The sequence below is a fragment of the Lissotriton helveticus genome, chromosome 1_1 (genome assembly GCF_964261635.1).
Source record: "Lissotriton helveticus chromosome 1_1, aLisHel1.1, whole genome shotgun sequence".
Classification (NCBI taxonomy): Eukaryota; Metazoa; Chordata; class Amphibia; order Caudata; family Salamandridae; genus Lissotriton; species Lissotriton helveticus.
The window spans coordinates 933747830-933774197 of NC_136057.1; the positions used below are offsets into that span (position 1 = coordinate 933747830).

Consider the following 26368-nt stretch of genomic DNA (forward strand, 5'->3'; position numbering starts at 1 on the left):
TCTGCCGATTTCACGGCAGCGAAGCTGTATCATTGTGAGGCTTTTTGGCATGTCTCAGGGGTCAGTAGTGCACACTGTTTCACAGCTGCGATGGATCACAGTCCGCTCATTATATTTTGTAGCAACTCCTCATGCCGCCATTTCAGCTGCCGGGGGTGTGTTCCGCTCATTCGCTAATTAAGTATACAAAGCTGCACGGATGCTACATACAGCCACACCGCAAGGCCAGCACTTGTCACTAAAATGTTCAGTGAGTGCCCTTACATATAATCACTGACGCTCTGCAATAAACGATATTTCCGCCGATATCTGCCCTTAATGACCAGGGGGGGGGGGAGCGGGCGGGAAGCACAACAGCAAGCACTCTCCTGAGGACAACTTCTTAACAATGACGAAACAAGTCAGGTCCCGGGCCGGCAGCCAATCACAGCGCGGCCCGGGAAATGACGCCACGGGGTGTCCTGGGCCGGCAGATTCGGGGGCGTGTTTTTCGTGCTCTCCCCTTCCCATTGGCTGGAAGGTAAAATTCCAGCCAATGGGAAGAGGAGAGGGCGTGACTTAAAAAAAGACACGGAAACGCCCCCGAATCGCGTTTTCACGGGGAACGCGTGATTGACAGCCAATCTCTTCCAATGGCTAGCCTCCATTTATGGAGCTAGCCAATGGAAGACAGAGGCGGGACCAAAGCCCCATATGTAGGACATAAGATTTCGCCCTGGGCGGAGCAACTGCTATGCAGTTGCTACGGCCAGGGCGAAACCTAAAAAAGGGAACTCAGTGCAATAAATATCTAGACTAAAATGTATGCGGATAAAGCTGGGTATAAAGCCAGAGAACATGATATGATGCTGATATCACAAGCTCTTAAGTTGATATCTTGGGAGGGTTCTGGCATTTTACCTATGTGCATACATATACACAAATGTGAAATGCCAAAGGCAGCTGAAGCATTATAGATACTACAGAGTCCCAAACCTTCCTCTTAGATGATATATACGAATTTAAGAAACTCTCATACACAAAACAATGATGACAACTTCATTTGTAGAAATCAGTAATTTAGCAGGGTCAATTGATAGTCTAGACTTTTCTTCGACTGTTGGTGGACTTTGGGAATGTCCGGCCATGGGATAGAAATGCTCACATCAGTCTTAGCTACTGTGATTTGCCCGAAGAACTTTCCACCCATTGTTTTTTAGCTCACATTAAGACCACCCATATGCACATTGGTCCTGCCATTGCACCAAAGGTAGTAGTCCAGACTGAAATATTGGGTATGCATGCCAATCTGAAACGGAGCATAAAGAACCCATGATACATACCAGCCTTCATGACCCTCATCAGTGAGGTGAAGCTGAGCTCCTATTGGGCAGCATTTGGACCACTGTCTGGACAACAAGGCTCCAGCTGAGAGGCTCACTGATCATGAATAAAGTACTGTATGCAAACGCTTTTGGTCCTTTAGGGAGTATGCAAATGCCACTCTTTCCAAGCTACACAAGTATCAACAATCACTGCATGCTGGTTTACAGAAAAGTTAAAATCCTTCTCGAATATTTGATTGTGTTCTGCTTTTCAATTTTACTTTTGGATGAAAATCATATTTAATATGTAGTCATAAAATCACAGGGAAGAAATGTGCATTATGTGGAGCATTTGAGAAAGTTAAGTTCTGTTTTATAGTGTTCACACTTGTATTTCATGTAAGACTTTAATTTCCTTAAACATTATACAACAAACTCAAACGCAACAGGATTATAACACAATAGTAATCTATTTTAGTGAACAAGGTGTTTGACAGGGGAGTAAAAGCATTCAACATTCCCAAATGCCTGCATTTGCAGGCAGCTTATGCGCTTATATCTTAACTCAGTTCTACAAGAGGTTTTATTTTAATAAATTATCATTCTCAGAGTAGAAATATCGAATCCAAAAATATCGAATCCAAAACAAGTTGCAAAAACACTGGTTCACTACACCGTATATATGAAACACAGCTTATGTTCAACAAGCTAACCATGGCTGGATTAATCTCATATTGTCTGGTAGCCAAATCAAAACATATATTGTGGCCCTAAAGGCTCCGGACACACTTGTCTAGCTACACATTTGATTGTAAGGCTAGCAAAAGATATATTACAGTTAAGTAAGCAATTTTAAAATGTTGGGGTTGTCTTTTGCCGTCTCAAAACACAATTTACCCCAACCAGATCACAATCATTTTCTAATAATCAGAGGCTTTCTGCTCTCGTGTATTCAACAAACCAAGTAATCTTGAGACTCAGTTACAAGCACACTGAACCGCACACATCATGGAGTTTGGAATTTTTTTCCCAGTGGCTTACTTACCCAACGCTTTCCCCCATGCCACATTCAAAACATGTTAAAAATAAATTCAATTTACGAGTTAAAACATCCTTTCGCTATTTTGAATGCTCCTACAGTCCATGCATGACTTCTAGCCACTCCCAACATTCTACCTAAATACGGTAATTTACAAACACAATATCCAATAATGAACCCTAGATCAACTGCATTTGATACAATTGGAGGTGAAGAGGGAGAAGACAGCTCAATTTCTCCCAAGGTTCCTTCTTGAGGTGGATAATGCCACTTTAAAGCGATACGTTTAGAGAAAGAGTGAAAAAAATGTGATGAGTCAGACACTTCTATAACCATCAAATAATATACATAAGCTGCTGAAGCATAGAAACTCTCCGGCTTTATAGTGACTTATTGGTAAACTGTGCACATCACACACTGTTCTGGACAATCCGCATCTTGCTCATGGAAAGACACAAAAGGCATAAGACTGAAATCTTTCAAATTGTAAATCCTAATAGGCGTTTCACCATGTGAGCAAAATGTCTGGGAGAACTGCTTTTTGCAATATGTCATGGTTTTCACCTCAATGGTGCATAAAATAGAGAATACTAGCAACATTCAGCACTAAATGTAAATTCTTAAATACCATTAGAAAACTTGAACCATTTTTTACCATGTTAAGGCCTTTGTGTAGGGTGCAAGCCCATCGAGGAAGCTTATCAAATGAGATTAGTGGCCTGCAAGGCTTGCAAGTACAATTAAGAAGTGAGCACTGCAGTATATTTAAAGACATTCTTTACCAAATATTAAATGGAGTCATATGTCTAGCCGGAAGATTAAAGGCACCTAGAAAAGTTATTGAAAAATATTGATAATTCTTCAAGTAGGAAAAATGACATGAAATTCAGATGAAGACTTATTTCTGACCGTATAGTCAAATATCCATAAGTACAGTGGAATACATATATATGACTCTAGAGAATTTGTTTTGATACATTGTCCAGCATTATTATAGTCTAGATAGTGTTAACCAAATCTAATGTGAAGCAGTCTGTGCAAAGTCAGCACAGTGACCTGGGCTATGCCCCTTTTCAAGTCTGATTCCTTCCATTCATGTACTACAAAATAATGAGGGTATTATAGAGGAATGACTGTTGTTTGCTTTTAAGTTAGGATCTAGATATTTATTTGAAGAAGTCATTCAATATTTTAAGATGTCAAGCCTTATTGTTCCTCCAAAGGTCATTTCAGTTTTGTGGTAGAATGTGGTAAACAATTGGTAATGCTATGTGGGAGAGAATTGGCCATATGCAGCCTTTTCTTTCAAATTCTAAATTAGTTTTTTTCTGCGATAATGAAGGTCTGCTGGTTCAAAGGGTTCCTCAATACAGTTGCAAAAGTGAACTATGTAGAATTGTAATATATTTTTAAGCTTGGTAAGAATGGCTTTTGTTTACTTACATGCAATAGTTTTGAAGTTATGACAATTGACTTATGTAAGCCATCCGTACTTTGATGTCGTTTGGTATCATATTGCCAGACCCAATATATTATTATGGTGCTTACATACTCGTAATTGTATAATAGCAATATCTTACCAAATCTACGCTCTTCATTACAGCAAACCACATACTTCCATCAGTATTTATTTCTAGTCTATATTTTAAAGCTTCAAAAACCTGCAGGGTTTTAACAAAATAGTCTCTTTCTCAAAGCATTAGTCCTAATTGATAAAGCAATCACCCTAAATTTTGATTTAATAGAATGAAACTAATATTTTATTGAACATGAAGTAACTTCTTCTCTCACCAACATCATGCCACAGTATGCTGCTGTTTAAAATGTTAGTTTCTATTGTGTTTGACTTTTGATCATTCACAGCTCTCATTAAAATAGAAATTCTTTGAAAAATTGTACACGTCTCACCCGGACTTGTCAGTGCTCCAAGTGCACTAGTCGTAGACGACAGAGGATTGGCAGTTGTGCTGGTGGCTGAGGTTTGGGCTGCAGCCGCTGCCGCAGCTAGGGTTGCCAAATTCTGCAATTGTAAAGCGTTCATGCCTGTGTAGGAAACAAAAGAGAGCTTCAGAAAGAGTTTCATGAGCAGATTCCAAAGTGTTTTGAAATCTATTTTGTTTCCGGTAATGCTTTCCTGGGCTACATTTGATGCTGGCACAGAGTTCTTTCCGGCTTCCAAAAAGCCAGGAAGCTTTTGGATCTACTCAAAGCAGAAAATAGAGCAATGAATGCCACTCAAACTGATCATTTTAAATTTTTTGGAAAGGAAAAAAGCATTCAGCACTCCATCACAGTGGTTATAAATTAAACCCTACTTCAAATATTAACAGTACCAACTGGAAATGAAGACATGATGCAGAGAAGCTGTTATAGTGGATTCAAAAAAGAGATTCTGAAATTAAACTATTTATGGCTCCTGTGAAATATCTAGCATGAAACAGTCAATGATGTTTGGAGAAAATTTTATTTAGAAATTTTTTTTTGCCAATAAATGTCAGTCAATGTGTGCTAATTAAATGTATTTCTTTATCAATTTAGCTTACAAACCTTCACGGTCTCTCTAGAATATTATCAAAATGGGCTTGAGTAACAATGTTACTGGAATTGGGTCTTTTCTGAGATTATTCACATACTTTACAGCACCTCAGAACGTTCGTTCCCATAGAGAGTTTTTGCTCATTATCAATGACAAGACATCATTGATGCGAAATTTTGAGAAATGTGTTAATGTACATACTGATTTACATTCATCCTTCCAGTACCTTGTAATGAATTTCAAACCAAACTGAGCCTTTGTTTGATATCTATTTTTCTATGGAGAAGTATTATTTTCTCCATTCACTGACAACACTATTCATGAAAGTCAGCATTTTCGCAGTCTCTCATGCAATCTCTTGGTCTGAAACTAGCAAAATATTATTTCTTTAATGTAACAAACACTTTGCTGTTACAATACTGACATAAAAAAAGGCTACATGATACATTTTGGTTTTTCTCGCACTATTTTGAACTTTTTCTCTTTCTGTTGATGATATTGGGGTTTTCCTATTTACACCCCTGATATTTTATTCTTTGTGGCTTTGGAACAATACAGGTTAAATACGTACTCTTTATGGTTGTAATTCTGTCCTAGAAATGCAATTTGTGTTTCTGCAGTCAAAGGATAGGTGTTTTTGTCATCGCAGGAGGCCCCAATATATTTACTTCCACTGTTTCAGAATTTCGCATTTTTCACCACTTCACTGGCTATAAATTTAGTTAACTGTTGTTCAATTATAGCTTATACAAAGAATTAGTGTGGCTCATCATCACTAGTATGAAAAGAAATCATGTAATAAACATAGACAGTAAAAAACTACATTATACAGCATTGTAATAGTATTAACTTCGTTTTCATTATTATCCACCTACACATGTTTACATTTATTATTGACATATTAAAATAGGGCTTTAGTTGGATTCTGTTCATTGTTGACGTGTAATAGACTTCAACGATGAAATACATATGAATTGTGTAAAGAGTCTTAGAGAATTAGTAGGTTACATAATGGTATAAGTGTACATTCCTTATAACAAAATCCTATAACTATATCTGGTTTGAAATCCACCAGGTACACTATGAACGCACCAAATATAATTAATGTATCTTGACAACAATTTTAGAAAGTACGATTTGTACTTATAGAAAATACTCTTCAATACATTTTGTTAAATGAAGGCAAATCTTTTGATAGTGTCACCAAGCACATACTTAGCATCGATCATTAAATCTATGTTTATTCATTGCTTTATATTTCATTTATACTTCATTTCTGTTTCTTAAACAATATTTTGCTCATCTAAATTTCTATTTCACCTGAGCTCACCAATGAGTTGTTGTTCATATGTTATGAGTTTTTATTCTGTTTGAACTCAGAATTCATCATTTACTTTTGAATGTAACCCTTCACTGAAGCTCCTCTCTCGTGATTGCTATTACTTCAAAGATGTATACGATGTTGATGTTATATGCTAAAATATGATTGTGTGTGAACGCATGAACTATGCTTTCAAGTCCTAGCCTCCTTTTGCTTCAATATATATTAATGCCTTCAATTTATCAACATAATAATAACAGTCATAAAACTATATTATATTAGCAAAATTGACATATTCCTAATGCACCTTAAAATTGAGAATCTGGCATTTGTAGGTATAAAATTAGAAAAATACATATAACTTTACACAGTGTATTCCATTTTACAAAATAAGAAGCATCAAAACGAGTCTCTTTGTGAGTGTTCAATATATGTACAATTTGTGCAGTCCAATTTATTACACAATTCATGCAGTGACTCAACACTGCTCAAACTAAGACCTGTTGGTCAAATATTCAATGCCAGCTGGGGTGAACACAGCCTTTCAAACATAATAGTTTAATTAAATGAGACAAGAGAGATTGGGGTTCACATGGTATATTATTAGATGTTGTTTCTAATTATTTTAAAAATGAAAAGATACGTTTGAAGGGAGATTAATTCAGTAGAACAGTAATTAGGGAGAATAAATTAACAGGTAGAAAGGTCTCCCTCTCTTCTTTGGGTTAAAGGAAAAGTCAACGTGATCCTGAATCCCAGTCACTCAAAATTCAGTACATTTCTTAAGCACAGGCCCATGGATCAAATCCAAACTGTAAATACTTATGCTTGAGTGTGACAGCCTCTCAGTGGGCAAATTTTCAGAGAGGAAACAGATTTGGTTTACCTGCACTTTGGAAGGGATTCAGGACAATGGGCTTCGGCGGGATGGGTGGGGCTGGAGGAACGTAGGTGGTTGATTTTAGTCATTAAAGGTAGCAGGCACATAGACACTGTGAAATAAGTCTCAGAGTTCCACTGCTTTTTAACAACCTTTGACCCTTTATAGCTGGTAATCAGAATCTACTTTTGTAATTCACGGATTTAGATATATAAAGCCTCAGAATATATATAGAAGGAATTAAATTGCACATTACAATGTTTCGTTCTCCCCCCCTCTCACAATAAACCATCAGTAACAATGAACTGACTCGTTGAAGGATATGCTTATTATACTTTCAGTGAATGGGCGTGACTGCTTTAAAGATCACCAGACAAATTAATTTTACCATCTTGAATTATTAAAATGGGCTAGGTTTCTTTCAACTTGCACAAAGCACATTTTCGTTTTAGCACGAAGCAAAACACGAACACAAACCCGATATGCTTATTTTTGTTCTGCAACCCATTGACGCTGAAATTATAGCATAGATTCAACAAACTATAACTGAAATGCCAGAGATATTTTGCAGTTATAGTTATGATAATAATATATCATGTTTACTGCACATAGATATTGTTGAAGGATGCTGTGAGGGGAACATGATTGGTGATGAGCTGTTAGCACGATACATGTGGACAAGGTTTGCAGGCATGTAGAATTCATTATTTTGACTAAGGAGCTGAGGGATCAGAGCAAATATTACTGAGAGTGATGAATAAACTTGGTAAAGTAGAGTCCAACATCCGATACCGCTGGTTTGTCTAACCACAAAACTGTGCACTGTGTTACCATAACCTAAAGTATTCCACACTTGGAGGCAACTTCACTGCCCTCTGCATGCCTGAAGGAGTAAGGTGCTGTCCATTCTCTCCAATTGCTATGGGTTTACTTATAATCCTAATCAAGCTCTTCGTCTTTAGATGCCATAGCACAAACGTACAACTAAGTATCCCCTCTGCGGTGAATAGCCTCATTGAAGAAGTACTTTACAATTTGGTATAATCCCTTGTTGAGACCATAAATGTCACTGCTCTCTGTTGAACTATATATACATAGTTAAAGATTGATAAACAGCAATAAAATGTTGCTGCAGAGACATCTCTCTCTCTCTCTCCATATGAAAACAAGTTACTTACCTGTAACTTTGGTTCCCCAATATTGGTAACTTTCATAGATTCCCAAGCTTTGTATCATTCCCCCGTCATCAGCCTGGGAGCCTCGGTAAATAGAAAATACCACAGCAGTATGTACAAAAGAGAAAGTAAGGCCAAGGCCTCATCTCATTTTGTAGCCTAACTACCTCCTTGTGTAAAAGAGACCAAAACTTTGCAACAACCAATCAGATCAGCCTCACCCCATAGAACCCTCAGGAGAGAGCCTCAGATCCTCAGATTTTCGCAGCCGTTGTGTAACAATAACCATTTCTGCTGCAGGCTGAGCTTTCACTGGGGAGGAGGGTGGGCGAATGGGAATCTATGAAAGTTACCAATACTGGGGAACCAAAGTTACAGGTAAGTAACTTGTTTTCTTGCCCCAGTATTGGAACTTTCATAGATTCCCATGCTTTGTATCAGAGTAGCTAGCAGTAAAAAATCCCTGCACATTTTGTTACAAGCGTATCCCAACATTTCAGCATAAGCATACTTATATAAGCATCTATACTTTGTAACAGTACATGTAGAAAACGTATGCGATACAGAATGTGCAATCATAGGAAGGAGGGATAGAAGGGAAAGCTCACCTCTCATTGGAAAAGATCCCTCAGTACAGGTTGTCCTACTGCCGCTTCGCTCTTCATGAAAGAGTCCAGGCAGTAATGTTTCGTGAAGGTATTGGCGCTGCTCCATGCGGCCGCCACACAAATGTCCTTTATAGGGATTCCAGCGAAGAGAGCTGCTGAAGATGAGACAGATCTTGTGGAGTGAGCTCGAACCTGTCTCTCCAATGGCTTTCCTGCCATTTTGAGGCAGTAATCAATTGCACTTGTAATCCAGCGTGAAATCCCTTGCTTTGAGATAGGAAGTCCTTTCCGGGGTGCACTAAATGCCACAAAAAGCTGGGATGATTTCCTAAAATCCTTTGTCCTAAAATTTGAGACATCTCTGGACATCCAAGGAATGAAGAGAACGTTCCGCTGGCATCGTAGGACGAGGAAAAAATGATTTCAGAACCACTGGCTCATTCAAATGGAAATCCGAAGGGACCTTAGGGATAAACTTTGGATTGTTTCTTAAAACATAGAATCCTTTTTGAATTGTAGAAAAGGTTCTAGGATTTGATTTGATTATAGGATTTGTAGAGCGCACAAATGCCCGCAGGCGTCTTGGTGCTGAAATGACTGAGACTGTTTGTGCGGAGGGCATCAGAGTGTGTCGTGCAGGAATCTGGGCCAGGCTACCCAGAGAAGAGCCAGGTCTTTATGCTCTTTCTAAAAGTTAGCAGAGATGAGCTGTTTTTTTTATTTCTGCAGGGAGTTTATTCCAGGTTATCGCCAAGTTCAGTAGAAAACCTCTCCCCCCCATCTCAGTGGGGGTGCGGAGGAGGTTGGCACTGCTAGATCTTAGTGACCTAGCTGGGATGTAAGGTGCCATGTTTATTTTCAAGAAATGTGGCCCTGACCCATGCATAGATTTATATGCCAGGCATGCTAGCTTAAATTGGATTTTTTTCTCAACCGGTAGCCAGTGAAGATTTCTAAGCTTGGAAGCCACCGGCTCAAACCTGGGGATGTTCAGTATCAGCCGGGCCGCAGCGTTCTGCAACCGCTGAAGTTTCAAGAGAAGCTGTTTTTGTAGCCCAGCATATAAGGCGTTCCCGTAATCCATTTTGGAAAAGGGCAGCATGGTTACTAGTGTTTTACAGGCGTCAGGAGGGATGTAAGGCAGACGTTTTCGAATTAGTTTCAGGGTGAACCAGACCGAAGAAGTGAGTTTGTTAATTTGGGCCTTAAACGTGTATGGATGGAGAGAGCTTGCAATTCTCCTACTCTCCTAGCTGAGGTAAGAGCCAGAAGGAGAGCTAATTTCCACAATAAGAATTTCAAATCCGCTCTGTGAATTGGCTCGAACGGAGGTCTCATCAGATGAGCCAAAACCAGATTAAGATTCCAGGATGGAGGTGGTAAACGCACTGGTGGAAAAACTCTGAACAGACCTTTCAGGAATTGTTTGATAATCCTAGCCGACCACAGTGATGGACCCGCAGCTGACCTCCTGTACCTTGAAATAGCCGCCAGATGAACTTTGATGGAAGAATGAGTAAGGCCTGATTTAGCCAGTGATAGAATGTAAGGCAGTATTTGATGAGGAGCTAAGGAAAATGGATGGATGTGCTCCCTATGACACCACAGCCAGAAACGCTTCCACTTAGCATGATACGTTTTATTCGTACTTGGTGTACGAGCTGGAGATAAAATATCTCTACACTCCTGAGGAATATCTAAAACATGGAATTCTCTGTGCTCAGGAGCCATGCTTTCAAATGGAGAGAGCTCGGATCTGGATGTAACACCTGTCCCTGGGACATTGTCAAAAGAGATGGGATGGGACAAAGGTGATATGGCTGATCCTGGGACAGCAGGAGGAGTTTTGTGTACCAGAATTGGCGAGGCCACGCTTGTGCTATTAATATCATCCTGCAAGGTTCCATCTTTATCTTCCTGAGAAGCCATGGTATTGGGGAATTGGAGGAAAGGCGTAACAAAATGCGCCTAACCAGGACATCGAAAGAGCATTCCTCAGCGATCCTCGATGGTGATGCCTGCTTGCATGGAATTGGCATTTCCTGTTTTCTGGAGTTGCAAACAAGTCTATCGTTGGAGTACCCCAACGTTGAAACACTTCCTCCAGTGTGTCTAGATCTATTTCCCACTCATGACAGGCAGATTTTAGACGACTTAGGGTGTCTGCTGTTGTGTTGAGAGTGCCTGGTAGGTGCTCCGCTGAGAGTACTACATTGTGGAGAATCGCCCATTCCCATATCTCCTGGGCCTCCTTTGAGAGGAGAAGGGATCTTGTACCTCCCTGCTTGTTTATGTAATGCATGGCTGTTGTGTTGTCTGTCCTGACCAGCACAGTTGTATTTTGAATCCTCTGTTTGAAAGCCTGCAAGGCCAGGCGAATCGCCCTGAGTTCCAAGAGATTTATATGAAGACCATGTTCTTCTGCCTTCCAGTGATTGCTCACCTGGAGATCCTGCAAGACTGCGCCCCAGCCTTCCAATGAAGCGTCTGTGGTTAGAACTAGAGGGGAGGAAGCATCCTGAAAGAAAGACCTCTTGAGACATTTTTCTTGACAGCCCACCAACCTGCTGCTTTTTTTATGGGAGGAGTGACCTTTATTTTGTCCTCGAAAGACCCTTCCACCTAGCGCCATTGCATGTCTAGTTGTTCTAGCAAGGGGCGCATTCTTAATCTGCAATGCGGAACTAATGGTATGCAAGATGATATCAATCCTAGAAAAGATTTGTAGAGACAAACTGAAAGGGATCTTTTCCCTTGTAACTGGATTGCTGAGGAGATTAGCTTTTTCTGTCTCTCCTCCGAAGGGAAAGCTTTGCAATTCGTTGTATCCAGAATGGAGCACAGGAACCTGGCCCTTCTGGATGGAACAATGACTGACTTGTCCTTGTTGAGACGTAGAGCCAGGTTTTTGAAAAGATTGATGCAATTTTTGACAGCCCTTGACGCTGTGAGAGGAGACCGAGCCTTGATTAACCAATCGTCTAGGTAAGGGAAAACTTCTAGCGATTGTTTCCTTAAGAACACCGCCACCGGGGCAAAAACTTTTGTGTAAATCCGCAGATCTGAGCCTAAAGAGCAGGACTTTGAACTGAAAGTGGCTCTTGGCTATTGTGAAGCGCACACATTTTCTGTGAGCTGGGTAGATCGGAATATGGAAATATGCGTCCTGTAGATCCAGCATTGCCATGTAATCCCCAGGATTTAGAAGGTGCAAAACGTCCTGAAGAGAGACCATTCGAAAGGAGAGCTTTATGAGATAGGTGTTGAGCTCCCTCAGGTCTAAGAATGGGCGCCATTTGTCTTCCGTCTTCTGAATGAGGAAAAATCTGGAATAGAACCCTTTTCCTCTTTGTGTGGGTGGCACTGGATCTATCGCTCCCTTGGCGAGCAGATGAGAGACTTTGAGACTGAGAAGGTGCAGATGTTTTGATTCTGTGGCGCGATGGGCTCTTGGAGGTGGTACATTTTGGAATTCTAAGGTATGGCCGAATCGAACAATTTGTAGGACCCACTGATCTGTTGTTAGGATCTTCCAGCAATCGAGAAAATTTGTAATCCTTCCTCCTATCCTTGAAACAAGAGGTGAAGGACCAGTAGGCAGAGCAGGGAAGCGCTATTGGCGTTTAGAGGTGCCTCTACCTTGATGCCCTTGTTTGCCTCTGGACGATTGGCGAGAGAAAGACGCCGATTGATTTTGTCGCTGAGAATACTGAGGCTTACATGATTGAGAGGATTGCGAATAGGAGTATCGTTGCTGATAGCCTCTCCTGTAAGTCGAGAATCCCCTGCCTCTTGCTCCCCGGAAAGGCACTTTTCGGTATTGGAGCGTGCCTAAGTATTTTGCTGTTTCTGTGTCTTTTTTAATGTCTTGTAAAGCATCATCTACATGCTTGCCAAACAGCATGTCTCCGTCAAAAGTCAGATCCAGGATTTTGTTCTGCACCTCCGGGCGAAACCAGGTACATCTCAGCCAACCCTGACGCCTCAGGATCGCTGATCCCGCTAAGGCCCTAAAAGCCGTTGTAGCAATGTCCATTGCACAATCTATAATTTCTGATGAAGAGCTTTACCCTTCTTCTAAAATCTTCCTCGCCTCCATCTTGGCACTCTCTGGAAGCTGATCAATGAAAGGAGAGAGATCGCACCACATTTGGCTATCATATCATCCCATGATTGCGAGTGCATTTGAGGCCCGAACCAGGAGGCTCGACATCGAAGAAAACCTCTTCCCAACATTATCTAAGCGCCTGCCTTCTCTGTCAGGCGGAGCGGTCAGGGGTGCTGCAGGGTTCCTTGATTTTCTTTGTGCCACCTGGGAAATAACCGAGTCCGGTTTAGGTTGACCAAAAAGACATGCCGGACTGTCCTCCGGGGCCTTATATTTCTTTCCCAGCCGCGGTAGAACCGGAGTTACAGTAGCTGGATTCTGCATCACTCTCTTGCCCTCCTTCCAAACATGTTCCACAATTGGTGTAGAACGGATTGATTTCTTGTAGGGCTCTTTGAAGTCGTATAGGAAGGCCAAATCGTTTGGATGCCCTTTCCATAAGATTATGGAACCCCCCCCCATGTCCGCTGGAGGCAAATCCACAGGATCCGGAGATGGTGATGCCGGATCAGCGATAACATAGTCATTCAGTGTCAGGGTTTTGAACATGCTCTCTATCTTGGTCTTCATCAGAAGAGTCATCATCATCATTATCAGGCACTGCAATCACATTACGTCCTTCCGCCCCAGGCTGTTCACCTTGTGTCTGAGAGGTTGAAGCCACAGGAGTAGATGAAGTTTGCTGTGGCGGTGGAGGTGGATTGGTTTCTGAGGTTTGAGATGGGAACCTCTTTTTATAATCTAACAGCATCAACTGCAGATCATTTATCAACGAAGATGGCATGGCCACCATATCCTGGCCAGATGTTTTTTGATGTGCGTCCTGAGGAGTGAATTGCAATTCTGGATGATGTTGATCCAGGTAATAATCGTCTGAATCTGAATCTTGATACTTCACTTGAAGTTGTGAAGGACTATATGCATCCCCATATGGACTTTCGTCTTCATCTGAATATTCCTCCTCCAGTAGAAGAGGTCGAGGCAATGGTGTTACCCTACTGGGTGATGTCATATCCGGAATAATCAGTCTTTTCCTTATTGAAATCCTTACTTTTTGGATCGTCGACGGTGTCGTCGACGAGGGGATCATCGTGGCTGGAGAAAGAACTGTCGTAGACGGTGGAACAACTGTCGACGGAGGGCTGATCGTCAACGGGATCGTCGACGACGTGGATGTCAGAATCATCGTCAACGTAGTAGTTGTTGTCCCCGTCGTCGAAGCCGTCGTCGACGGCGAGGCCGAGAGCCTCGACGACGAAACCAAGGCAGGAACTGTAGACGGCTAAGTCATCGTCAACGATGTCGTCGGCGAAACTCTCGTCGACGGGCCCGTCGACGGAGATACAGCTGAAGCCAATGAAGTTTTTGTCGTCGACGTACCTGAGGAGATCGTCATCGACGGACGGATTTTCTTCTCTCCTTTTGCTTCCTGAGATGTACTTGAAGGTTCTTTGAATATGTTCTCTTTTTCTGATGGAGAAGAAGCCACAGAAAGGCCTTGGCTTGCCTTTTTTCCAGATGGCACTTCAGGGTGGTGTCCCTCTTTCTCCTTTGAATGATGAGGAGATTTCTTGGGACTAAGCCTTTTAGACCTTTCAGAGGTCTTTTGAGAGGCCTTAGCAGGAGGTTCAGCAGATGTAGAGGGGAAGACCTACCCCTTTTTATAGACCTCCTCGAAGATGCAGCTGAGGAGGTATCCTCACTGTCACTGGACAGAACCTCTTTCCGAGACTTCATCTTTTGTAGCTAAATCAAAAGTCTTCCTTCCCGGTCTCTCAGAGTCTTAGTTGAGAAGGTTCTGCAGATCTTACACTCAGTGGCCTTATGGTCTGGATATAAGCAATAAATACAATCTTTATGCTTAACTTCCACATAAAGTCTTTTCTTCGAACATGTGCCACAGGCTTTGAATAAAGCTTTCTTTTCAGACATCCTGAAGAGAAAAAAGGTTGTAGAAATCCAACAAGAGAAAAACTGAGCAGAGCTCAGAGGAGACTCCCTTAGCACAACGTGCAGTAGAAAATCTGAGGCTCTGAGGCTCTCTTCTAAGGGTTCTATGGGGTGAGGCTGATCTGATTGGTTGTTGCAATGTTTTGGTCTCTTTTACACAAGGAGGTAGTTAGGCTACAAAATGAGAGGAGGCCTAGGCCTTACTTTCTCTTTTGTACATACTGCTAAGGTATTTTCTATTTACCGAGGCTCCCAGGCTGACGACGGGGGAATGATACAAAGCATGGGAATCTATGAAAGTTCCAATACAGGGGCAAATATATATATATATATATATATGTAGAGAGAGAGATGAAAAGTGAAAGAGCAAAAGAGCTAGAAAGAGACCTGGATTGGTTTATTTATCATCCTACCCAACACCTATTGGTTTAAGAGAGAAGTTATATATATTAGGTACCTCAGGTTGCAGTGCACAACTTAAATTCCAGTTAAGGAGCTATTATCATAGTCCAGGAAGATTATTCATTTTGAAATGGACAAAAGTTGCTCCAAGTGTTCCCTAAACTTTGTTTGTAGACGTCTATCAGTGACATAGCAACTGTGCCATGGGCCCTGGTACAAGCAAGAATGTGTCAGTCTGTCCAGTGTTTGGATAACAAAAGACAGACATAATTTGGGTGCAGTGACTAGGCATCTAATGCTCCTGGTCTTGGTGGTACTTCAATTTTTGCACTATTGATAGTTATGCCCCTGTGTTGCATAAAATGATTGGTTTTGAGACCTATTTAGAATTCTCTAGCTGTTGCTGGGAAAATATGTTTATCACTGGTTGAATCATTTGCAAACAGTATGTGGGTGGCTCCTCACGTTTTATGTTTAATCGATTTGCACACAGACTCAGACTGCATCGCACAGAGGTTTGTGGAATAGGCCATCCACTGAACTCTCAGCGGAGACATTCTGCATCCATAGTCAGCCAAACTAGGAATATTAGCAGCTAAAACCATAGTTGGTGTCAGTGGTGGAGTCTTAATATCCACAAAATTGCTGATCACTGAGGACCACCTCCCAAACTCAGTGCCAGCTAGGGAGGGCAACACACTTTCTGGTCAGCAAAGAATAATGATTAAGGATATGTTAAATATATGTAGTCACCCTCCTTCATAACAGATGGACTTCTTCCAGGCACACAGTGTAAAAAGCCACATCAGACGGCATTCAGTCGATGGCTCCTGTTTGGCTGGCATCCCTCGCCCCCCATCCCTATGATTCACATGCTGTCTGCCAATTAGAGCAGCTCCAATCGACCTGCCTTCTGCCAATTTACTTGGCTCTGAAGTTGGTGATTGTAATGGCAGAGTGCAACGCAGGAAGAAAAGGAAGTGTTAACCAAGTCTCATTACGTGTAGGTTTTGTCAGCCCCCTCGTCTACCTTCACCCCCACACTCACAAAAACTATATCTGCACAAAAATCTGATTGTGATTACATTTTAGAAAAGTCAGGCACAGGGAAATACAATGTTCAAAATAAAACAAAACAAAGCAGAGTGCAGAGCCATGAACCCTGCGTGATCTTAGTACTTTGGTCCTGCAGCATTAAGTGTTGTCTGTGTTGGTGTTGCTGCTGTTGCGGGTATGACAGGTTACTCGTGTTCCATGGCGATTTAAAGTCTGGAACAAAAAGAATTGTGCAGGTGGATTCAGGTTAATTGGCTTGGACTTAACTCAGCAAAAGTAAAACAAAATTTTACAAACAGCATACGTTATATACATATGTATATAGGTTACTTCTGTAGCTGCCACTTGGCTCATGCCATGTGTGGCACCATGAACCAGTCTTGCCTGTGGACACAACAGCACTTAGTGTACTGATATGAGAAGTCCATACTCACATTGGAATAAATACTATAAGTTCATGAACACAAAGTGTTGCTGGTCCTAAAGCCAGCTCCGGCTAAAGTGTAACAAATGAAACAGAATCACTTGTCAGCAAAATGTCTGTAAGCTATAGCCGCTTGAATGCAGCTTCTAAATAAATAACATAAAACAAGGTAATTTGATTTCACTCAAACTTCTTATTTGGTTATTTGTGACTTGGGTAATCAGCGAACACTTCCCGCGGCTAATGAGCAATGGGTAAATGTGGAAAGCATTAGGGGGCCACTGAAGAATACGGCCATGCACCAGGAACGGATGCAAGGGTGATACTCAGCAAACCATTATGAGGAAAGTCTATCAATTACCACATTGCCTAATGACAAATTCTGCAGCAATTTGCTGTGATGCTTCAGTACGTTTATCCAGCCCAATGATTTTCTATGTAAAATGCAAACAGGACCGAATCTCCTGAAATGACACTCATGTCAAACCTATGACTGCAAGAGTATTGTCCTACTTGATGGGTAGTCAGGTAATTGCACAAATGAGGATAACTAAACAACACAGACGTTGCTATACTTTCTCTACTTTACCGTACCAGCACTAAAGTGGGTGTGTTTTGCACTTAAAGTCATGACCTCAAACTTTATGGTTGCATCCACAGTGGTGCCATGGACGTTACAAACGAGATATCAGGCACCAGTGTCAACAGAATTGAAAGACCAATGGGGTTAATTGCAGCAGTACATAGTAAACACCCCTTGCTATTCCCCAAGTCTAGGGTGTCACAGTGATTCCACCCCACCGCAGAGCAGAAATTCCGCCCAGTCCTAGTTTTTCCATCAGCAGCTTAATGCATTCACCCAGAGGTAAGCCAGGATTATTTCTATTGAACCAGTTGTACTAAAACATGAGATAACAATTGTTCACAGAAAGAAATTCCAGCCCCAATGACATAGATTCAACCGCTATACACGACCAAGCTCACCAACACCATACATGGGAATCTCACTGTGAGCACCGGATCTGGCTGTAAGTTAACTTGCTATTTTACGTGACATCGGCTATTTCTATCTGGGAGAGATCTCGGTGTGAATACCTTGTACCAAGGAGTGCAGACTGCTCACTTGATAAAATGGCCTCCAAGAAAGAAGGGTTAGGGGATATCATGATGTTGAGAAACACCACAGGAATAGTAGATGAATTGCTGACAATGTTATACATTTCAAATTTATAATACTGCCATAAGGTGGCTTAAAATGCATTCAGCTTAAAATAATAATGTTTATTTATCAAGTGTATTTATCACCACCCTGGCAAATACTGTGAGCTACCAGACCTCAGATTTAATTTTATTACTTGGCAGATTAAAAAAACAATTAAATTATGTCCAAAACAGATGCACAATATGTCTGCCTGAAACTTAAGATTTCAAAAAATATATATTTATAAGGACAGGGGCATGAAAATTTAATTTAATGTTCACCTCAGGTAATTTTGTGTCTTATTGTTCACAGCAATTACCATAAATCTGCATATCAATAAGGAAGAACAGATGTCAGTTGTTACAAGCGCTTGCCAATCAGGCCTGTTAAAAAGTGACAGATGGGTGGTTATAGAACATTCTCATAAGGACCATTAGCACATTCGTGGGACATTTTTTGTTGTGCGGCTCCATGGTTGCAGCTGCATCTCTGTAGCGATGTGAGCGCATGTGTGAATTTACGAAATGTATAGTATAGTTTACCTTGCAATACAGTGGTGCTAAATGTACCCTTATTAAATTGATCTCTCAGAAGAATCCCTTGTCCCCAACAATTTCAATGTTAGTAGTACCCATGGCTGCGTTTCATGATCCGTTCTACTTTGTGGGCAGACATTCTCTCAAAGGATTCCATTCATTTTTCCATCTTACACAGATTGAATGTTAATGCCAGTGACAATTTTATCATTTCAGATACTGCTACGAACAGAATGTTTCCTGATTTAGATGTTGGAACAAGAAAAACAAATTGCCCAATAAAGGCCTGCTTGAATTTACCAATCTTAGTAGGGCGATGCTTTGTGTGGGCCCTTGTACGACGTGCACCCATAGCCTGCTGTGAAGGCAGATCTCTGATGCACAAGTCATATATGATAAAATACATGTAATAAAGTAAAGTATTTTACTGTCTGTGGTCCACTCATCATTGGCTATATTCCCACAGAAGTCTAACATTGCTTCACTATGAAATAACCCTCTGTGATATCTTAACCTACGCCTGCTCTTACCTCTATCATTGTCAGCTACAATCATAAAGGTTGTTTTCTACTATGCAACCACCAGGAACCTCAAATCAGACTAGTCACAGAGGATTGATTGGCCATCCGATAGAGATATAAAGTGGTGAAGAGGTTCCTTATAAGGGCACAAACCTCGACCACACTGAGTATTCAACAAAAATTCTGAGCCAATAAGCAGTCTTCTCCGAAACAATTCGAAACTGTCTATTTAAAAAGGGATCCCACTCATTATTGGATGTTAACCTGTTAACAAAAATATTTATAACCCGGGTGATAAACCTAAATGGTGTCTTCAGCTAATATGCAAGAGGTGAGACTAAGGGTGTTGATGCTAAATAAAACACCTGGAAGAGTTACAGCTTAAGAAATTTCCTAAATCAAAGATGATCTTCCAAGAGTCACATTTCAAGAGGCTAGGAGTTTGAGTAGTTGGCCGCATGAAAAGAGAATGAGTAACTATCAATTCTGCTTTTATGATTCCTGATCTCAAAGCTCAGGCATGGCCATTGGGATGGACTTTGGTCTGAAGAGATTGAGGACCCTTTTCACTTTCTAATGGCCCCTTTCCTCTGTCGCCAATGTGACATAAAACTCAAAGAATCAATAGTTCCACATTCTGCCTAATACATATAAAAATATAACTCTTTCCACCAAGGTAGTAGCAGTAAATTCGATCTCATAATGCACCATTGCCAACCGCCTTCTGGCCCGGTCCCTGCCCTTTACCACTTCCTCACACATCCCTGGCACAGCATCTTTCTATGCTGCACCTTACTCTCTTGGGCCTAAAAGAGATAGTTTGAGGGATCGTCATACCTGTATGCTTCTTAAATGTAAGTATTTGTTGCGTAGCTACACCCCATTATCTTCGATAGATCTTTCAGCATTCAATTGTTTTCACTTACATGGATATCTGTACAACAAATCATTAGCATCCATAACAGGCACAATATATGAAAAGAATTAAATAAGTTTAGTAAATGGCTAAAGGACATGTTGATGGTGCATTTGATGATGGCCAGTGAGGTTCTCCCAGTTGTCAATAAAAACATTTTGTGAATAAACTGAAGCTCAGCCTTGGTAGGTTAATCCACATATCCCTCCATTTCTCAGAGTGGCCCTGATTATGAGCTTGGGTGTTTTGTTTTATCACATCTGATAAATAACGATGCCACAGGGTACGTTATTTATCAAGTGTGATAAATAACACTATTATATGAGTTGGCTGGGACTAAAATGCAGATTTTAGTGTTTAGTGCACCAAAATCTGCATGACATGGTAAATACAGTGTGCTTTCCCCTGTTACATTTCAGCAAGTTACATCTGCTGATATTTAACAAAGGCTGAGTTATTCAATACATCTGAGAATTACTGGATGCATTAAATACCTTTAAACGTGTAATTCTGACCCATGCATACACAGGGGTTTACGCATGGGTCAGACTATACCGACCCACTCTTAACCAGGCACCGAATAACCCAAGTTCTCTCACCTACCAACATAAATCCATACAGTTGTATCAACATAAATCCATACAGTTGTATTTCAGACGACAAATAGTGCATTGGTTTGTCCAAGAACTAGAGGCAATATTACATAACACTGTGGAGAGACATGCTAATGCAGAGACTGAAAATCATAATTTTTCTGACCTGTGCATTAATATGCCTGCACCATATTATGCATTGTATGGGGGGATGAAGAAAGCGAGATCTCACTTTCCTGCTGTGTCACCTTGCGTTTTCTCTGCCACAAACTGTGGGAACTTCCAAAGATAGATAGATAGAGGGTGACCACATGCACCCTTAAGTTTGTATGTGCCTCTTGCCATCCATGAGCTAGGGCAGTGTTTCCCAAACTGTGGTCCGCCACATTCCCAAAGGGTCCGCAGGCAGTAGTTTTAAAAGCACTGCAAATGTTCCAAGTATAATTAGAAGTTTTCGAGCAACAATAAAAGTGTCAAGACCAAGATAACACCAGTGATTAATGTTCCTGCTGGAGAGAGATGAGTTTTGTCCAGTGGCAGCTTGACTTATTTAATGTAGCACAGAGGGTTAATATGCCTCTTGCAAAGAAAGTGTGCCTCTATTTATTTTTTTAACTGTGTTTGATTTGCATAGGTCAATGGGTTACTGCTTTTGTCACAGAGATTCTTTAGTTACTGTGCAGTTTATAAGTGACAATTGTGATCTAGCACAGAAACGTATAAACTGGCATCAAAAAGATGTTTGCAAACTGCATGGTACAAGATAGTAACTTAAGTTTCTTCCCAGTCTTTCATTATCCTGATGCTGCTAAAAAAGTTTTTTTTGAATGGAAATAAAGGTTCATTGTTAAAGTCAATGCTAAACACTGTGTTATGCCTACCAGTATGAATGATGTGAATCCTACAACTAGTTAGTCACCTTTGCCTTATTTTATTACATGTATGATTCATTGTCTCTATAGGGCAGATTTACAAGGAAAGGGACTCAGTGAGCGCTGCAAGCCATTTGCCTGTGCTGCACTTAGTCACTTTCAAAGCACAGGGATGCAACATATTTACCATAGTAAAAATTACCAATGCTTTCCCTGCACTGGTGCACAAACTGCTGCCATGCGCCGGCACAGGCACCCTTGTACCATGGGGCAAGGATGCCTGCGTTGTGGGGAGATTGTTTATGTTCAGGTAGGATTCCCTTTCTGCACATAAACAATCACTAGAGGGGATTTCATCTTCCTAAACAACGAGGAGAAATGAATACATTTCTTCTTGATGCACCTCCCTACGCCTCCCTTGGGGAGGTGTAGCATTCGGACGCATTTCCAGATTCATGATTTCTCGTAAATCTGGAAATGTGTCTGGTTTCATGGGTGTTGCTTGGGAACACTCACAGCAAAACCCATGAAAGGCACCTTTCACGCAAAGTCCTGTGTGCAAAGGGGCCAAATTTATAAGAACAGGAAAAGTCATGCAGGGTGGCTTTTCCTGTTCTTATAAATATGAGGCACTAAAATGTGCCGCCGGAGCGTCACATTTTGTGACGCACCTGTTGCACAAGGGTCTTGTAAATATGCCTTATATGTGTGTGTGTTGTAAAGTGCTCTGACATCCTACAATGGTATGAAAGATGCTATAAAACAAATGAAATACATGTGATAGAGGGACTATGGAGAGACGAGAGGCACTGTTGGAGTGTGATAAAAAGTGAATCACTGAAGAACCCGAACAAAGATTATCGTATCCTGGTGCATAGTAAAGTCATCATTTATTATTCTTTTAAAGCTAATACAATTCAATATATAATGATAAATGTGTTGTAGAATGCACTATTGTTTCTTAAATTGTCTTGGGGGGAGAGCCTCCCAACCAAAGTCCCCTTTGTAGTGGTTCAACTCACTCACTGCACTTGATGTGCACCCTGTGGGGACTGGTCTGAAAACATTTGCCAGGGCTGCTTTGGGTTTCTAGATTGGCCCTGGCAGGAGCAGGAGCCTCGTAGTGTGAAATAAAACCAACAATTTAAAAGTTAGTCATGGAGCTGCAGCACCAACCTTCCCAATAAAGTTTTTAGTTTTTTGCAGATTCTTTCAATATAAAATACTAAAATCCTTATTAATTTGACTATTTGTTTTGTATTCACACCTGTGTTTATTTTTTTCGGATTACTGTTTAAATTTTAAATTATACAGATTGCTAGGGGGTCCCCGGCTTCCAGTGCTGACTCAATGGGGGTCCTCAGGAGCCAAAACTTTGGGAACCACTGAGCTAGGGGATAGACATTATGAAATCATCCTTGGTAAACGCCCAAAGAGGTTAGTGACAGCACAGGGGTTGATGAAACCTTAGTGACTCATTAAAATGGCTCACTCTGTGGAGTGCTCATTTTAGACTAACCTTGGAGAGATCTAAAATGCTGCTTCAAAATGGAGGAATCCTGTCATTGCGGGGTCCTCCTTTACTGCTTTCCCTCGTGTGGGACCATACTGGGTCCTTGGCATAGCCCCCCCCCCCCCGCCAAGTAAATGACATAAATTTGATCAACCTTTAGGGTGTATTCAACATGCACTTCTCTAGAGAAGAAGGGTTGTTATGTCTATGTTCTGTAATAAGGCAGGAGTTACAAACCTGCCCTCATTTGTTTGCGGACTATCCCTTATAAATGAACGTTTTTGCATTCAGTACACCAGATGGGGACTTGCGGTTCTTTCTTCAAGGACAACCTAAACTGGGTGCTCTACAAAAGCACCCACATCTGTTTCCATTGGTTTATGCACCAATTACACATGCCATAAACCACCTAATCCACCTCAGAGACACTCTATTCTGTGATACCGATCAGGAACATGGTTGTAATGTCTGTAGATCTTCAAACTGCAGATACTAAGACTGGTCTAAACTGTTTCTGATCTCTGTATAAGCAAGCATTGACAATGTCAATAGGTCTGGCTTATGAATGAATATGATTTTTGTATCACAGATGGGTAAAGGCATTTAATAGATCATCATACATGCTGTGTGTCACTCATCTTTTGGACTCATGTATACACTCATCCATCCACTGACTCATTCATGCGTTCACCCTCTTACACACAGGCAATAAAACAAACACAATCAACAACATATGCAAGATAAATTAAAAGAATACAAGTAAAAAGAAAAGAAAACATGCTGCTGTCAAAACACAGAGGCATTTGCATGCAATAACAGAACTAAATATAGGAAGCACGTCTTCATCTTGCTGAGGCACTCTACATAGTCTATTGTTATTTTAAAGTCACAGCATGACCGCCACATTTAGAATCAACGTGCTGGTCACCTTGGGTAAACTAGTGATACACTAAGGACAACACTCGATAATCATTGCCTGGCTTTGAGGAAGCTCCGACATGGAATGCTGCTCATTGCAGAGAAATAAGTGATAAGCAAGTAACCCATTAGTACTGCCTAGGGAAATGTAGTATACTTTTAGGGGAAAAAAATGAAGAGAAGAGAAGCAAAGAAGTTAAAGGGTAAACATAAAAAGAGAAAATTGAAAACTGAAGGACTGGTCAACCAGCAATGACACCAGCATTCATTTATTTTCAGGGCGATATACACAGGTGACCAGAAACTGCCATCGTTCACAGGGCAAGCGAGTCAATGACTGATGTGGACTGAACCATTATCCCAGTTATTACCTTACCATGTCCTGAATCGAATCAGAGTGTAAATGGCACTCAGACAGACTAAGGCAGACAAAGGCTGAGCAAAAGGCCCTCAATATAGATCAGGCGGCATATGGTCCCTCACTCTTTTAGCAAAATAGCAGCTGCATCATTCTGTATTCACTACAACTTGGCGGCCATTTTAGTCTGGTCTCTCTCTCTCTCTCACTGGCGGCCATCTTTGCCTAGTCTTATTCACTATATGACCACACCCTAAGAACTGGCCTCTCTAGACTATTCTCAACTAGCGAATGTCTGCCTTTTATTGCAGTATTATACCTCTACTTGTATTTAATGCACCGATCGTTAGCTCATATATTTCTGGCTGCCCTCTAGTCTAATTTTTGACTCATTTAGCTCTTTATGTGCACCTGTATTTTGTTCCAGTATATCATTAGTATTATACTTCTATACTGTACATTGTTATAAGCTGCACCCTTTGCACTTTCTATTTTTGTATTGCACCGATTGCTACCTCATATTTTTATATATATCTTTCTTTTTCTTTTTCTTTATTGTAAGCTGCACCCATTTCCTCTTCACTTTGTGCGCACCTGTATTTTGTTCCAGTATATCATTAGTATTACACTTCTATACTGTACATTGTTATAAGCTGCACCCTTTTCACTTTCTATTCCTGTATTGCACCGATTGCTACCTCATATTTTTATTTTTATACATCTTTCTTTTTCTTTTTTGTAAGCTGCACCCATTCCACTTTTATTCCTGGACTGCACCAATTGCTACCTCCTATATTTTGATTATGTTGACTGCTCACTAGTATCACTTTTGTTTCCATGTAACTTACTGTTTGCATCTGTTTTTTGCACACGTGTACCACTTTAGTTCATCCTCCCATACCCACCTAAACCGCCATCCCAACATGGATCCCATCGGTAAGCACACATATAAAATAAACTACCCACCCACACTCACCAAAAAAGCCCCTAAACGCTTTAAACACAACTTCCTGAGATCCCACCCTGAAACCCCCTTTGCCAACACCTACTTCTCACCGGTTAATGGATCCCTGAACACTGATATCATCTTCCACATCACACGCAGAGCTCAATGGAGAAAAACGTTCCTCACCTTACTCACCGTCTCCACCACCAGGAAATCCGCTCATGGCCTAACTCTCTCCATCACACCATCCCAACTCTTCCCAGGCAGAGCCACCATTACTATTTACAATAACGGGATGGTCCTATCTCAATCCACAGACAGGAACCTGGAACTACTAGGCAACCTGTTCCCCACTTTCAAAGAGCACCTCTCCCATCCGCGGTCCGACACTCACATTTCCCTCAGTCCCACCACCCCTGACTTCACAGCTCCCACCACCCACAACCCTTCTAACCTAGCACAGCACCAGGTAGCTACTACACACTCATCATTCAGAGACACACCTACCACCCCTGACTTCTCAGCTCCCACCCACAACCCTTCTCTCCCAGTTCAGCACCAGGTATTGACCACTCACGCCTCAAACACAGACACAGATCTTTCCCCCTCATACACCACTCGCACCCCCACCCCTCCTTCCGGACCTAGGACCTCCACACATACCATTATCACTCCTCTCTCCCAGGACATCACAACCGACATTAACACATCTAACCTAGTTCTGCACCAGAACGACACGCACAACGACAAATCCCACCCTTTATTCCCCCCATTCTCAGTCCCCACTTCCCTCTAACTAACTACGCAGAACACACCTCCTCTCTTAATTTAACTCCCCCTCCCCACAACAGGACCATCTCCAATCCCAATTCCCCACCCACTCTCAGCCCCCATTACCCTTCCTGCACCCCCATCTCCACTAACATACACCCATCCTCCACTTTGATCTCTCCGCCTACCAACAATGCCCCCACTCATACCACCAACCTCATCCCTACCTCATCCACACCCCACCCGCCCAAACCCTCTCTCCTCCCTAATACCATCTCGTACACTAACATAACGGAGCCCTGCACCAACACCAGCCCACTCCCCCACCTGCACGACATCTCCCTGGTCAGTCATCCACCTTCGACTTCCACCCCCACCTCCAACACCTACCCCACGTTGGACATGATTATGGCCACCCTC

At 41.5% G+C, this 26368-nt stretch overlaps 1 protein-coding gene across 24 annotated transcripts in view; it reads right to left on the reverse strand.

Annotated features, from left to right (window-relative positions):
• The window catches only part of CELF2 (CUGBP Elav-like family member 2), a 1322506-nt gene that overhangs the window by 126074 nt on the left and 1170064 nt on the right, over positions 1-26368 (reverse strand). For 16 of the 24 annotated variants that reach the window (XM_078676806.1, XM_078676952.1, XM_078676771.1 and 13 more), the window contains 2 exons: positions 16503-16592; positions 4252-4386 (listed from right to left, as the gene is read on the reverse strand). In XM_078676806.1, coding sequence (XP_078532932.1) covers positions 4252-4386; positions 16503-16592 — 225 coding nt within the window. The remainder of the gene's footprint in view (positions 1-4251; positions 4387-16502; positions 16593-26368) is intronic. The other 8 variants (XM_078676914.1, XM_078676874.1, XM_078676857.1 and 5 more) reach the window with 1 other exon arrangement.